The 15,138-nt window shown below is 42.6% G+C and overlaps 1 protein-coding gene across 12 annotated transcripts in view; it reads right to left on the bottom strand.

Annotated features, from left to right (window-relative positions):
- The window catches only part of agrn (agrin), a 464,513-nt gene that overhangs the window by 132,397 nt on the left and 316,978 nt on the right, over window positions 1-15,138 (bottom strand). For all 12 annotated transcript variants that reach the window (XM_081608532.1, XM_081608541.1, XM_081608536.1 and 9 more), the window contains 3 exons: window positions 12,382-12,606; window positions 4,883-5,107; window positions 1,601-1,807 (listed from right to left, as the gene is read on the bottom strand). In XM_081608532.1, coding sequence (XP_081464658.1) covers window positions 1,601-1,807; window positions 4,883-5,107; window positions 12,382-12,606 — 657 coding nt within the window. The remainder of the gene's footprint in view (window positions 1-1,600; window positions 1,808-4,882; window positions 5,108-12,381; window positions 12,607-15,138) is intronic.

Raw genomic sequence — 15,138 nt, 5'->3', positions numbered from 1 at the left:
GAGACGATAAAGCCGATGAATTAAAATGAAGTCGATCATTTTCATTTATTGTACGATTAATTGATTTATTGTTTATCGCGACAGGCCTTCATTGCTTTTATATTTATTTCAGCCTTCTAGTCATTCCTTTAACTTGGTTAAATGAGTCATTCTTTAGAAATGTGGACGCTGACATTAGCATTAGCTGCTACATGTTTAGCATTGAGGACTTTTCAATCAGATCGTTTTTTGAAGCAAAATTAACCCTTCATTGTCCATCTCTGTTAATGAATTTCTCTGGTGCGTCAAGTTTATGGGTACCCCAGAAACACGCAAATATAAAGTTTCCACTCACTCATTAAAAAAAAAGGGGTCGGGGGGCAACTTGTTAAAATATATGTAAATTTATCTAATTTTTCTTAAGGTGTTAAATATGAAATATTAGTAAGTATTTCATTGATTCTGCTGGAATTCTTTCAGTTTGTGAAAATTAACCCATTTGTTTCCACAGAAGTTTGAAGAAGCAGTCCGCACAGGGCCTGGAACAGCTGAAGTCAGTGGTTTGGAGGAGTGAGTGAATACCTTTGGTAATCTATCATCTCAGACAAAAACAGATTTGTTCAGATAGCAACACCTGTTCTGTTTTTGTAGAAGTGCAGCAGGTTAGTTGTCATTTTTATGGCCTCAGAGCTAATGGAAGTAATTAATCATTTCAATTAAATGTTAAAGTTTTGGCTATTTTCATCTGTGGCAGCTTTTTATTTTTCGTACAGGCACAGTGGGTCTAAACATCTGCGTTCACAAATGGTAGAGAACTAAGAGCTCTGCATCGATCGTGTAAGCTGGTCGCATTTATCACACATTGCTGGTGATGAAGAGAAGGACTCTGTATGGCAACAGCAAGGTAAGGAGCTGATGCACACCACAGCATGCAGCAATGAGAGGGTCAGAGGTGAGGCAGGCAGCAGCAGAAAAAATAAACAGCTCTTTTTAGGAAATAAGAAACACAGAGAGAGCAGGAGGAGGGAAGGCTTCTCCAACCTCACAGGTCACATCTTTACAGGATGGTAAACAGAGGAACAGACATTAATGGCAAACACATGGAGGCAGATGGACTAAGAGAGAGAGGGGTGAAAAAAAGGAAACGGTACAAGACCCCCTGCTGTTAGGTCCCCTCGCAGCAAGGGGGAGGGCTTCACCCCTCTGAGTCCGCTTGATGAGGTCGACCCCATGGTCCACCTACGGCCCAGAGGACCGGCCACGCAGACACACAACAAAGACAAGACTGAGGCACTGAAACAAGAAAGAATAATTTTAGACAAGACACAGAGACAGAGACGAGGAGACCGGAGCGAGGAAGAGGATGAATGAAACATGAAGGTGGCGTTTTGGTTTGTGTGAATGAATGAAGCGTGACAGGATGAGGAGATGGATGAGAGGTGAAGGCACTGATACTTTCTAGGGAATGCATATATATTCTAGTTTATAGTACAGAACCCTGCACTCTCTGGAGATCGTCAAGCTAAGGAGCTCCAGAAAGTTCAGTCACACCCGCAGCCCGCCCGGAAGATTCAGACGGGAAAACAGGTAGTGATGTTCGCCATCTGTGGGCTCCACTCACCGCAGGGCCCCAGCTGCTTGGTCCTGATCAGGCTCTTGCTGAGGCACTCAGCCTTGCGGCGCAAGCAGTTGTTGGGGAAAGTTCTCCCGTCCATGCTGCACAGCGGCTTGTAGGTGTCATCACACTCGATGGGATCACAGGAGCAGCGGGCGCCGCTCTGCTCCACCACACACACGGCGTTGAACTGGCAGTCTTCTCTGCACACCTCTGCAAGCAAAAGAATAAACGATGAAATGAACCGTTAATGGGGCAAACTGACTTCCTCTGGTGACCTGGACTTAATGCTTCTGGTTTTCAACCCCATTGGTGACCACTGGGAAGCACTCTGCATTCTCTGGTTTATTTTCTTTACAGATTTGTTATACGTCTGTACGGATGCTGATAAGGCTGGATCTGGCAGTGGCGTGACGGACTAATCACTGCAAAGGAAAAGGACAACAGACATAAAAAAAGAAAAAAAAAACAATATTCAGAGCTGGGAAGTGTTAAAGCGTTGCCAGCAGTGTGAGCGGCCGAACTGCTAGGAAATAAATCAGTTTTTATCCAAACGGTAATAACATGTCAGGATAGACTGATGTCACCAGTGGGGTATGGAAACGTTTCTCTTTCAGGAGCAGAGGTCAAACCTTCCAAAGAAATACAATAAAAACATGGAACCAAGACTTTTGTTTATAACAGGCAGCAAATAAAAAACACAGAGACCGTTCTGTGAGTGATTAAAGACATTTATGAAGAAACAGATGGCTTTTAGTAGCAGAAAGATTTTATTCTAGAAAATACCAATGTCATTTCTGGACTTTCTGCATAAAATCATGATAAAATTATGTAATATAATAGATGGATGGATGGACAGACGGAAATGATGGAACTTTTTAAACTGGGTTAGTTTGGAGAACTAAATATTTTTCATGCTGTGTTATCTCTCTGACTAACTCAGTTTCATAAAAACTTTTCTCTGCACAAATGATTCAACCCAACCCCCCCAAACCGTTAAACTCAAAGTTCTTCTATAGCTTTGAAGATAAAGTTTCCCAAAAAACTTTGACACAAAATCCCTAACCATTAGTCATAAAATAAAATGTTAGGGTTTTAAATTAAAATCAGACCATTATATTAGCAGGAATCTGCAGAAGGAATTAGGAGAAGCAGAAGGAATAATGGTAATGTGACACGGCACATTTGCTACTGAAGTGAGAAAATCCAATTTGAAGGGTGGCCTCTGTTCTGGAGGCGCTCACCACACTTCCACGTTTATTTCACTCCTGATCAGTGGATTAAATTTGTACAGCCATCCAATTCCTTCTCCTCTTTTCTTTAAAAGCCTGTCATGCCACATTTAATTACGCCGCCACTCTATCCGAGTGCGAGGGCTACGCAGATGTGCAATGTCACGGTTACAAGGCGAAATGGCCATTTTCATTAGTTACCAATTTGTAATTTGCTTTGGGATATGATTTCATGGATCTGTGTTTCAAATTGAATTATTCTTTTATTTGAAAAACAGGGCAGCACAAACGTGGAAGGGGTTGGAGGAAATAACTCATTCACTTGCTTACATGTTTATTTGTGTGAACCTGGTCACACAAATAAACACGAGCCAGCAGATCTGCTGTGGCTGAGGTTTATGCACCCTGCAACTTCGTCATCTTGTCAGGTAGAGCGGGAAGCATAGAGTGTCAAAATCTGGATATCAACCTTCAGCGCAGCCTGAACCAGAGGACGCCCTGTGCTTAGATCCATTCTTGTCTCTGGTGGTATCATAAGGTCTTAGTGCATTAGTGTTGCCGCGCGTTATGGCTGTAAACCTGTGCAGCAGTTCCCCAGCGAGGCCGCGCCGACAACACAACAGCGAAATTGGATTTCCTCCGATGGCTATCAGGCGTACAGTAAAAGCTGACAGCTCTTTGTTGACTGAGGCTTAAACCCCGTGTTCTAATAGCAAAGATAACAGCCCTGGAGGCTTTTATCAGGCAGGACTGGAGGCCCGTGATACAGCTGAGATACAGTGCAGACCCTGTAACCTCACCGTAATTTACCTCCAAATCAGCCACAGGAACGCACCAACTTCTTCTCATAAAGTTTCAACCTTCAGTTTAACTTTGGGAAGGACAGATTTACTGTGCCTGGCAAAGTATGCACACCTCTTTCATCGTTGTCACTTTACTGTGCTAAAATATAAAGCTGCAGTATGTAACTTTTACAAAAATATAGTTCTTTTTACACTTTCACCATGTTGACAGTTTGTTGCGAGATATTCTTTGAAAACATCGATTTCCTCCATCTTCTCTCTGAGCTGCTACTGCTGTCTGAAGAAATTCACCAAAAACAACCAATCAGAGCCATGAGGAGGGGCTTATCAATCAACCTCATGCACTTGCTGCAACAACAGGATCTGTTAGCTGCTGGCTCTGATTGGTTGTTTCTTGTCAGCACTGGAAGAATTGGGAGGAGGTGGAGATCGAATTTGTCACATTGTCTCTCATAGTATACTGTCACGATTCAATACAGTTCAATAGATATGGGAAAATAACTTAAGTTTCAAACTGCAGCTTTAATGTGATTTTATGTGATAGACCAAGACAAAGATGAGATGGAAGAAAACTTTTCTGTTACAATTAACATCTGAATAGAGGAAGATGCATTTCTACTCAGACCCTCTACTATGATACCTCTGTAGACTAGCATGAAAAGCAACTTGTAAGTTTTTATTCTCAGGATTTTTATTTCCATCTTTGTGTTAAAATCTATGCAATCATTTATCTTAAATTAATATTAACTGGAGCTACAATGGAAGGGCTAAGATTACAGAACATGCATTTACAATGGCCTAGTTAAAGTTCAGATCTAAGTTAAAATAATAGTTGAAATTGATGTTGATAGCTATTAAAACAACATGCAGCTGTAATTACAGGAACATTTGTTTTCTCAAAGTATTACCTCAGAGAAGCCTGAAAACAAATGCACTCTGCTTTTTAAATGTATAATTATTTACTACTTTGTTTCTATCAAATAAATCCAAATGAAATGGCATGAAAGCTTGTAATTTTAGAAATGTGTAAAAGTTCAGAGGGGAAATGAATGCTTTTGTGAAGCACTGTATTTACAGCTGAACGTTGTTTTCTCCTCCTACAACAATGGCTTTGTAAACATTTGTTCATCATGAGGTGATTCACACTCCATCACAGAGATTAAAAAAGAAAAAATGAGCAACATAAGTGCAGGGTTTGTCCTGACATGCAAGCCCAGTTGATGAATCTGACTCTTTCAGGCCGTTCCTCTTACCCAACTTTCCGCATGCTCCGGCGTGGATCTTCCTGAGGCTGATGCCCTTCTGCACGCCGGTGGCCATCATGGCGCACTCGCTGGGGTAGGTGTGGCCATCGCTGGCGCACAGAGGCTCGGGTTCTAGTCTGCATGACTCTGGTGGTTTGTAGAGCTGCGGCTGGCGTGTGACGGCCTGGACTCGGCAGATGGTGTTCAGGCTGTTCTCGCTGTCTTTACACGGGTCTGTGGAGGCGGGGACATTCAGGAACAGGTTAGCATGTCAACAGTCATTACAATACACCACTGCTGACAAGACACTTTAGCTGCCGACCCAAAGGCAGCACTGACAGACTCAGCAGACTGAGAGTGACTCAGCTAGTTATGGACCAGTAGAACTACTCAGATCTAAATGACCGTATTTATTAGTGGTTTTAATTATAACTGATCAGCATATTAAATCATGTTGCTGCTCTTTGGTCAGAATGAGGACTGTGCTGCTCAACCTTCACAGTTTTTAAAAAGAAACTAAACTAGCTGAAAGCAAAGCAGTTTCCTATCCATCCATAAAATCTGTCACAACTTACAGCAGAGGGTCTTACATCCAGTTTTAATGCTGATTCTGTCTGTTGGTTGTTTTGTTGATGTTTTACTTGTTTTAGTAAAACTGTGTGTGCTGCGTTCTGTCCTGTGACTTGTGTAGCAACGTGCTTAGTTTTTTGTTCTTACCTCTCTTTGGACAAAGGATAAAATTTAGCTATTGTGCATATTTACACTGCGATGAATTATGGTAATGTTGATTAATGTGCACTGCCCCAATCAAACTAATTAAATTAAATTTAAATATAACCTTGTCAACTGTAGTTTTAAAACAGCACTACCTTAATTTAATCTTTGATCCCCACACAACCAATAATCAGAAACCAAATGCAATTTTCTAATGATAAACTGTAGGAGATTTCCACAGCCAGCTCACAGGCAGTGGGCAGCAATATGTAGGGAAAGGGGGAGCACTCCATCTCCATTTTCAGCAGGACTGTCAGCAAGTGTCATAACACTCTCCAGTAGATCTGAATAACTTACACTGTAACAAACTGGGACAGTTTCAGTGAATGTTTGTATCATGGAAGCAGCAAAGAAGAGAAGAAAATATCAGAGAAAATGAAAACATATATATTTCTGGATTATTAACTTAGTGCAGGTCAAATAACCTATATTAAGATTATGTGACCTGTATTAAGATCTATGAGATCTTATTTCATGACTGGAATAAGATCTCACAGATCAAAATCTCACCATATCAAGACTGCAGGTTTTTCTCAATTAAAGTGAGTCTCACAAAGCACTACATCTGCTTACTATTTTAGTCCAAGTCATTAGTGAAATCTCCAAATATTACATTGAGCTTGTTATATCATATCTACATTTGAGACTCTTATTTTGAAGTAAGACAGGAAGTAGTTCTCTAGTTGTTCCCTGATTGATTCGGCTAATAAAGACAGCGCCCCGGGCTAGTCAACCACACTCCATTAACCTTATTATTATTTAATTATCCCTGACAGCTAATATAAGTTATCAAAATGACAGAAAAAATAACCTGTATAATTTGCTGAAATAAATAAACTCTGATGAGACCGATATCTTTGTATCATTTAGGGTTAAAAAAAAGGTAAATGTTTCAGTAAGAGCTGAGAAAATAAAGCAGATGGCTAACTGTTAGCGTCAACCATTAGCACAAAGCTAGAGAATATTTCAGTGTTTTTTAAAGGAATCTGGACTGCAGTTTAAAATGTAACTATTGTTAAGGTCTGGCTCTTAAACCATAACAAATTAAAGGGAAGCAACGCATGGGATAACTTCAAATGGGATTTATTTAACAAAAATCATAACTAGTTGGGGAGGAGAAGGAGAAAGGGGAGAGAAAGGCAAGGAAACAGAGTGAGAGTGAGGAGTGTCAGAGGGACAGAAAGAATGGGCTTCTTAAACTGGGTTTGATGTCATTCTGGAGACACTGGCCAGCTGCCTCCACTTCCAATCAGCACCAATCAAGAAGTCTAAAATAGGGACGTTAAAGACCCAGAGGAAAGGTCTTGGGCTGTAACACTAGACCGATCTAACTGGACCCTAGAGCTCCACCGATAGAAGTTTTCTGGCTGATCTTCAAAAAACCTGACCTGCCAATTCTGATTTTGGTCAATTTATCTGAAATGTCGCTAAATATAGAAAGAAAGTCCCTGAGTTGGCAACAGTGAGGTAACTTGACTATTGTTACTTCAAACAATAGTTTGAAGTAACAAACAATAGTTTGAAGTAACATGACATGGTGGGCGCTGTTGACCTGATGAGTGGTGTTAACCTGATGGGTGGTGTTAACCTGATGAGTGGTGTTAACTCAATGAGGGGTGTTAACTCAATGAGGGGTGTTAACTCGATGGGCAGTGTTAACTCGATGGGGGGGCGTTAACTCGATGGGCGCTGTTGACCTGATGGGGGGTGTTAACTCGATCAGGGGTGTTAACTCGATGGGGGGTGTTAACCTGATGGGGGTGTTAACTCGATGGGCGGTGTTAACCTGATGGGGGGTGTTAAGCTGATGGGCGGTGTTAACTCGATCAGGGGTGTTAACTCGATGGGGGGTGTTAACTCGATGGGGGGTGTTAACCTGATGGGGGGTGTTAACTCGATGGGGGGTGTTAACCTGATGGGGGGTGTTAACTCAATGGGCGGTGTTAACCTGATGGGGGGTGTTAAGCTGATGGGCGGTGTTAACTCGATCAGGGGTGTTAACTCGATGGGGGGTGTTAACTCGATGGGGGGTGTTAACCTGATGGGGGGTGTTAACTCGATGGGGGGTGTTAACCTGATGGGGGGTGTTAACTCGATCAGGGGTGTTAACTCGATCAGGGGTGTTAACCTGATGGGGGGTGTTAACTCGATGGGGGGTGTTAACTCAATGGGCGGTGTTAACCTGATGGGGGGTGTTAAGCTGATGGGCGGTGTTAACTCGATCAGGGGTGTTAACTCGATGGGGGGTGTTAACCTGATGGGTGGTGTTAACTCGATCAGGGGTGTTAACTCGATGGGGGGTGTTAAGCTGATGGGTGGTGTTAACTCGATCAGGGGTGTTAACTCGATGGGCGCTGTTGACCTGATGGGGGGTGTTAAGCTGATGGATGAGGCTAACAGTCAAACCAGAGCAGAAGAGGACAGAAGTCGGATGTTTAGACCTTTGCTCAGGTAGATGAGATCAGTAGATCAGATTGACTTCATGTGTAAGTATCAGCTGATCACTGATCACCCAAAGTGAAGGAAATTTGTGCCGATTTATCAGCTGGCTTATTTATCTGTGCAGTAGAACTACACTGAACTGAGATACTTTAAAACACAAAATGTGTGTGTAAAATTTCACCTTTTAAGATGGATCTGTTCTCATACCCTTACCTCCTCCAAGCGAATACAGTGATCCCTTACTATAACGTGGTTCACCTTTTACGGTCTCGCTGCTTCGCGGATCTTTTTTGTGTGCAGTTTTTTTCACAGTGTTTTCACAGTGTTTCACAGTGTTCTGCATCCTGATTGGCTAAACAGTCTCTGCCGTTCTTCTCTACCTGTGTGCCAATAACGTTACAGTATTTAAATATAAGCAGGGGTGAAAGTAAGGGGGTACGGTTGGGTACCGCTACCCCTAAAACATTTAGCAGGGGTAATCAGTACCTGCAAGAGAGGGGAGTGGCTGTCAGCTGTAAAACATCAGTGGCTTCACTGTGCAGCTGTGAATTCACCCACTAATCAGCCGTGACTGATTAGTTTTTCAAGAACAATCTAAAACACGACTTAATCAGTTAATGAATACCTTTTTTCTCATTTCATATTGTTTCTGAACTGTTCATGCTTTTCTAGAGCAGCAGTGCAATACGACCATCGCGGAAGGTTTTGAGTCTCAGCATGAGGTGACAAACTGAACGCAGCCAGGAGGCTGAGAGCAGCACGTCCTCCTCTGGGTCCTTATCAAAACGTTCAGAACTTTATGAAAGAACAACAACAACAAAATCAACAAAACATGTTCAAATTAATGATCCAACAACAATAATAATCTCAGTGATTATTGTTTCAACAAGGTGTTGCGCAATTCTGTGCGTTTCGGTTCCATTACCAAAATAAAAAAGCAGAGCAGGAGTTTAAAATTAACTAATCAACCACCGCTGTGTTCATGAGAGGTTTATTAATGATCGCAAAATAAATATCAAGCCTGCAAACCTAATATCGTAACGGACTGAATGTTATGTTTTTAACGTAATCTCGGGTCGGCCTAATTCAGTGGAAATATTGATGTTGATGAGATTTTCTCCAAAATAACCTCTTTCAACCTTTGTAGCTCCACTGTTGAAAATGAGGCTCTAACATTCACAAATGACAGTGAAATAAAATCCAGTCCAACATCTGGTTTGAGGTGATTCCTCTGGAACCTGTTGGAAGAAAAATATCCCAACTTCAGAAGATGAGCTTTAACCTAACAGAGCTCTGTGGTTCCTCCTATCAGTATGAGAGTCAGGGTGAGAGTCAGAGAGGCACCATGTTAGGAAGATGAAGTGGAAGTTGGAGAATCTTCAGAACAAACAGGTCATGATGCTGGGCTACTGATTACCCCTCTGTCTGGACACAGGATCAATAGAACCAGTTTCAAGGCTAAAATGAATAGGAGTCACGATAATGCCAAACGTGGAAAACTGGGATGCATCCATGCTATGATGTTCAGGATTTAGGTTTCATGGCATCTCAAGGTGTCAACATTGCAGTCAGTGGGCTGAAGGAGGATACAGCTTTATTTTGTAGCAGCTACCCAGCTTTTATCACCTCACCAAAAAATTTATCAGCACAGAAACTCCAAAGCACACAAAGAAGCAATATATATATATATATATATATATATATATATATATATATATATATATATATAAAATTCTTTTTCTTGTTTTTTTTGTCATAGTACCCCCAAGAATTTAAAACTACTTTCACCCCTGAATATAAGTAATACAGATTGGCCATTCAGGAGATGAAAACTGAAACTTTGAATGCCTGCTGGAAAAAACTGGCCAGAATCAGCACAAAACCCGACCAGAGGCTCGCTTGACGAGATCCGTCGATCTGCCGTAGATACAGCTGTGAATCTCGCGGGGCAGGTTGGAGGAGACGCTTTAATGACATGACTCCGGATCACATTAAGGCCCGATTGATGCACACACACATCCCCTGACCTGAAAACAGGTTTTGTTCTTAGGTTTCAATGTAGAGTATTTAACTATGCTGTGTAATAATTGTAAAAAATAAAGGTAACTACTTCGCGGATTTTGCTTATCGCAGGTTATTTTCGGAACGCAACCACTAAGAAAAACAAGGAATCACTGTAATGCTTAATGTCCTGTTAGAAACATTTCTGTGTTTTATGTTTGTTGGGTTGGAAGTTGGAAACAAAGCAGTGGTGCTTCAGAGATAATATCACTGACCCTGGGGAGGAGAGCAGGACAAGGCAGGACCTTTGATGTGAAGCGAAGACAAGCAAATAGATGAAGAGACCATCGCCTTGATGCGCTGCCTTCCTCCAGAGAAACCCGCTCTGGCCTCACTCTGCCTTATCAGTACACGGATCATAATGAAATGGGCCTGAAGATGTGCAGGACCACGGTTCTACCTCATGGAAACTCTGGCTTTATCCTGCTGTCCATGCTTCCAGGACGCAGGAAGAGAAAAGGATTTATGTGGAACTGCAACTCATTGAATCACTGCCAAGTCTGGGCGAGTCATTCAACACACTCCAAGGATGAAACAGCCGATCATCGGGAAAGGAAGAAAGAGAATAAGTAGCTGAAAAATAAGAGGGAATGGTTTCCAAAGACCTTTGGCAGCGCCACGAGGAATGACAATACCAGGGCATTTTAAGAGAAGGACAGATTGGTTTGGTTAAAAAGGCAGGGTGACCTCCGGCCAGGACCCGGATTGATTTCTAGCAGCACAATGCAGAAGCTCGCAGAGACTTGCAACTGAATAAACAAGGGTTTTATCGTAATTCACGCAGTGTCTCTGCATGACGCAGTGCCTAGGCCGCCAGCCAGACCATTATCTGAGAGAAAGACCATTACCTCCCATTAACTGAGAAGGACTGCTTCCAGAACCCATGATTTTCTCTAGCTGAGCAAGTACGGTAATTACAAAAAGAATAGCTTGTTTGCCGCAAAAACTAGCAGCGTGGATAAATCAAACGGGTTTGGCCCGAGGTTTTAGATGAAATGGCTGCAGGGAGATTTAGAGAAGCATCAGGGCCATCTGCTCCCCTGAGCCTTGGCCCTTCTGAGGGAAACACGGGCGACTCGCTCCCAATTTATACAACCAACCTTCTGCCAGCGGATCTACGCATCCATTTCTCTGCAACCCAGCACCCGGCTTCAGCTCCTGCTGCTGTGAGACAGAGTTACTTTTTGTTGTTCTTTCACTCCATCTGGCTTTGCCAAGGAAGTAAAAGTTGAGTGTGTCGAGCGTAAACAACCACTTGCCAGATGATAACAAGGAAGAGCAAAAGAAGCAGACAATAACAACGGCTCTGAAGACCTACTTAGAGAAAACAACAATTCACACCACAGGAAGGCCTGCGTGAAGCAAAGCAATCTGAAAGAAAAATGAGAATTAGCTGAGGTGTGCCAGACGTAACTGCACTACGAGGAGGGAAAACAACAACAGAGGCGGTGGGAGTAAACAAAGGAAATAGGAAAAAGTAGGAGAAAGTTGTTTCTGTTTTGAGTATATCATAAAGCAGAAATGCCTTTTTTATGGTTTCATCTCCTCAAATAGAAAGATATGCAACTTATCCCCCAAAACACATTTCAACTTCATTGCAGCCTTAAAAGGACCAGCTAACATCGTTTCAGTGATTGCTCCATTAACACAGGTGTGTGAGTTGATGAGGACAGGGCTGGAGATCAATCTGTCATGATGAAGTAAGAATGACGCCACTGGACACTTTAAAAAGAGGCTGGTGCTTGGCATCATTGTTTCTCTTCTGTGCACCATGGTTATCTCTAAAGAAACACATGCAGTCATCATTGTACTGCACAAAAATGGCCTAACAGGGAAGAGTATCACAGCTAGAAAGATTCACCTCAGTCAACAATCTATCGCATCATCAAGAACTTCAAGGAGAGAGGTTCCATTGTTGTCTTCTTCTGAATTACATTAACAGAAATCTTATGCAGTTTGTTTCATAGATTCTATGAAACAAATGGATGAAGGTCAGAAAAGGCCAGGTTTAGTATGGCTGCCAAATCAAGCATTGTTTGTTTTGGTACATACATATTTACCTTGGCCACAAAGGTAAATATGTATGAATACCCAAAAATAGGTTGTGAAATGCAAAAGTCACTACAGAGCTGGCTGGCTGGTATTGTACACCTTTTTTTATTATCTTTAACTTTGACTAACCAATAGGAAACATGACACCAAGAGAAAAGGAAGCAGAGGACAGGACTCACCGCAGGGTCCGTGGAATTGGACCCGGATGTTCTTCTGGTTCTTGCAGGCTTGCTGGTGGAGCTCACACTCGTTACGGTAGTCCTTCCCGTTGCTGCCGCACACCATCTGATTGGGCTTGTCATTGCAGCTGAGGGGGCACATGCATTTAGCTGACAGGCCGTCCGATGACTGGACGCAGGTGCTGCCGTAGCTGCAGGTCACCTCGGCGCAGGGATTCTTCAGAGCTGCAGGCGGACACACATGAAAGGCTCATTTAGCCAAAAGCATTTTCTCTTTCCTTTTCTTTTTTTCCACATTGACATCTGTCAAACAGCAGCAGAAGAGTGCTGAATGCTCTCTATACACTGGAGTGCATTATGATTGACAGGCCATCTTATCCTTGTGGCTGCTGGTGCACTTTTAGAAGCCCACCGCAGTTGTTTGAAGAACTACTTGACACCCGTTGGGTAAGGATGCGGCACCACAGTTGTCGATTCGTACCGACGAGTCCTGTTCGTTTCAGCGAGCGGCGTGAATTGAATTACAAGCTTTGCATTTGGACCCCACATTCTGCATTGCTATGCTAGAGCAGCTTTAATCGGCCCAGCTGCACAGCAACCCTTTGAATGTTTACCTTTTCACAAATTAGTCCAAGAGAAAGAAGAGAAAAGGAAGCAGAGATATGTAACCTCCCCCCCCACATGCATACCCTAAGGACAGTTTCCACCCCAATTAAACAACAGGCCACTTGTCGCTGAGTGGCTCATTCTAATCAATGGAGAAGGTGAAACTTTTAATTTTGCCGGCATTCGCCACCAGCATTGGGGAGTACAGGGAGTTTCCAGGAGCTTCGTGTGTTTGACAAAAGACATCCATGAGATTACAATCGTTGTCATTTCTCAGCATAATCCATATTTATGACTGTCACGGACACAAACATGCTCTCCAGTTGGAGCGAAGCAGAGCGTTGGAAGCCCTCATTTCCTAAGCCTGGCTCCTTTTCTTTCTTTGTAATAAATATTTACCCATGTCTGATATTATCAACCCTCTTTTGTTACATCCAGCATCGATGAATTTAATTTAAAGGTGTGGCCAAAGTGTATAGGCTGACTTGCATATTGCTTTGTGCTTCTTTTTCCCTCCACCTATCATCATTTGTGAGCGAAGACAAGGGGAAATGTCTCTTTTAAAAAATTCAATACCCGTTCTAACGATGGAGCAGCACTGCCTTGTTAATAACAGAGAGGAGCGCATGAAGAGATATGTATATTAAGGATGGGAACGGAGACGAGATTGTTATAAGGAGTACTATTGATCAAAGGATTGCCCCACCTTGCTTCCCTCATCTTTGTGACACATTCTCTCTTCCCCTCTTTTTCTCGTTCTGCTGTCAAGTTCTTTTGAGGTCTGTTGCCTCAGAGTCGCTAATGAACACCTCCTCCTTTGCGCCGAGGAACTTTGAAACTGCTGCTAGACCTAATTTTATAAGTATCTTCAAAATAAAGTGCTAAATTGCAGCCCAGACCAAGGGGAGACTGGTGGAAAATGGTTTAGTGAAATCAAAAGTAATTACTGAAAATCATCAGGTATTGTGAGTGGCTGATGACAGCCTTGTGGCTTTCCTGCGCTGACTAGATGGCCATTGTGATGCTTTGTGTCTTATCATGTGAACAATGAGATGCTGATGACCTGCAGGATACGGCATTGAGGTAACAACCTTGTTGGAGCAGCAACACACAAAGCACATCCAGCACACACTGAATGATCTGGGCTCAGGCACAGTTAGCTTCAATGTGTGGCTGGGATTTTGTCTGACAGACCGAAACAGCCTGATGCATTTAATGTTAAGTGGATGAAAAATGATTCAGTAGTGTGAAAAAGTGTTTGGCTCCTTCCTGATTTCTTTTTTTTTGTTTTGTATGTTTCTGCAGTGTTTCAGAACATTAAGCCAATTTCAACATTAACCAAATAATCCAAGCAAATAAATGAAACCAGGCATTTGCAATAAGATGCCAGAAGCCTTTAATGGCACTGTACAGGAATTTTGTCTGTCTGGTCTTCGCAGGATTGTTCTAATCCACATTGGAGAATGACCGGCCACATCATCAGGTCAGAGGTCAAGAGGATTGTCAGGGTTGTCCATCATTTTCTCCATTTTATGTAAAGTCCGTCTTGGCATCATCATCTCCATACGTTCCACCACCATCCCCAGAACAGAACCGGAACCAGAATCAGCCTTCTTTGTCAGGTTGTTGAGCCTCTTCCTGGTTCTAGTTCTGATGGCTCTCACTAACAGACTGATGGAAGATCCAAACCTTGAAGGATCTTATCTTCCTCCAGTCTCCCCATCTCCCAAATTCTGAGGCAAGATTTGAAATATTATGAATTTAATAATGTACTATAAGAAAAAAAAGCTGGAAGAGACAAAGCTCTAAAGGCTTTTAGCTGAAAATGAAATAAAAGGTGGGTCTACCAAGTCAGGGAAGCTGAAAGCAAACACGACACACTTTTCCAATTTTAACTTCAGAAGAAAAAACGGAGGGCTGCACAGTGGTGCAGTAGGTAGAGCTGTTGCCTTGCAGCAAGAAGGTTCTGGGTTTGATTCCCAGCCTGGGGTCTTTCTGCATGGAGTTTGCATGTTCTCCCTGTGCATGGTGGGTTTTCTGCAGGTACTCCGGTTTCCTCCCACAGTCCAAAAAACATGACTGTCAGGTTAATTGATTTCTCTAAATTGTCCCTAGGTGTGAGTGTGCATGCATGGTTGTTTGTCCTGTCTG

The sequence above is a fragment of the Poecilia reticulata genome, chromosome 7 (genome assembly GCF_904066995.2).
Source record: "Poecilia reticulata chromosome 7, P_reticulata-male-v2, whole genome shotgun sequence".
NCBI classification, from domain to species: domain Eukaryota; kingdom Metazoa; phylum Chordata; class Actinopteri; order Cyprinodontiformes; family Poeciliidae; genus Poecilia; species Poecilia reticulata.
Note: the sequence above shows the minus strand (reverse complement) of the source record. Positions and strands in the feature narration are given on the sequence as shown.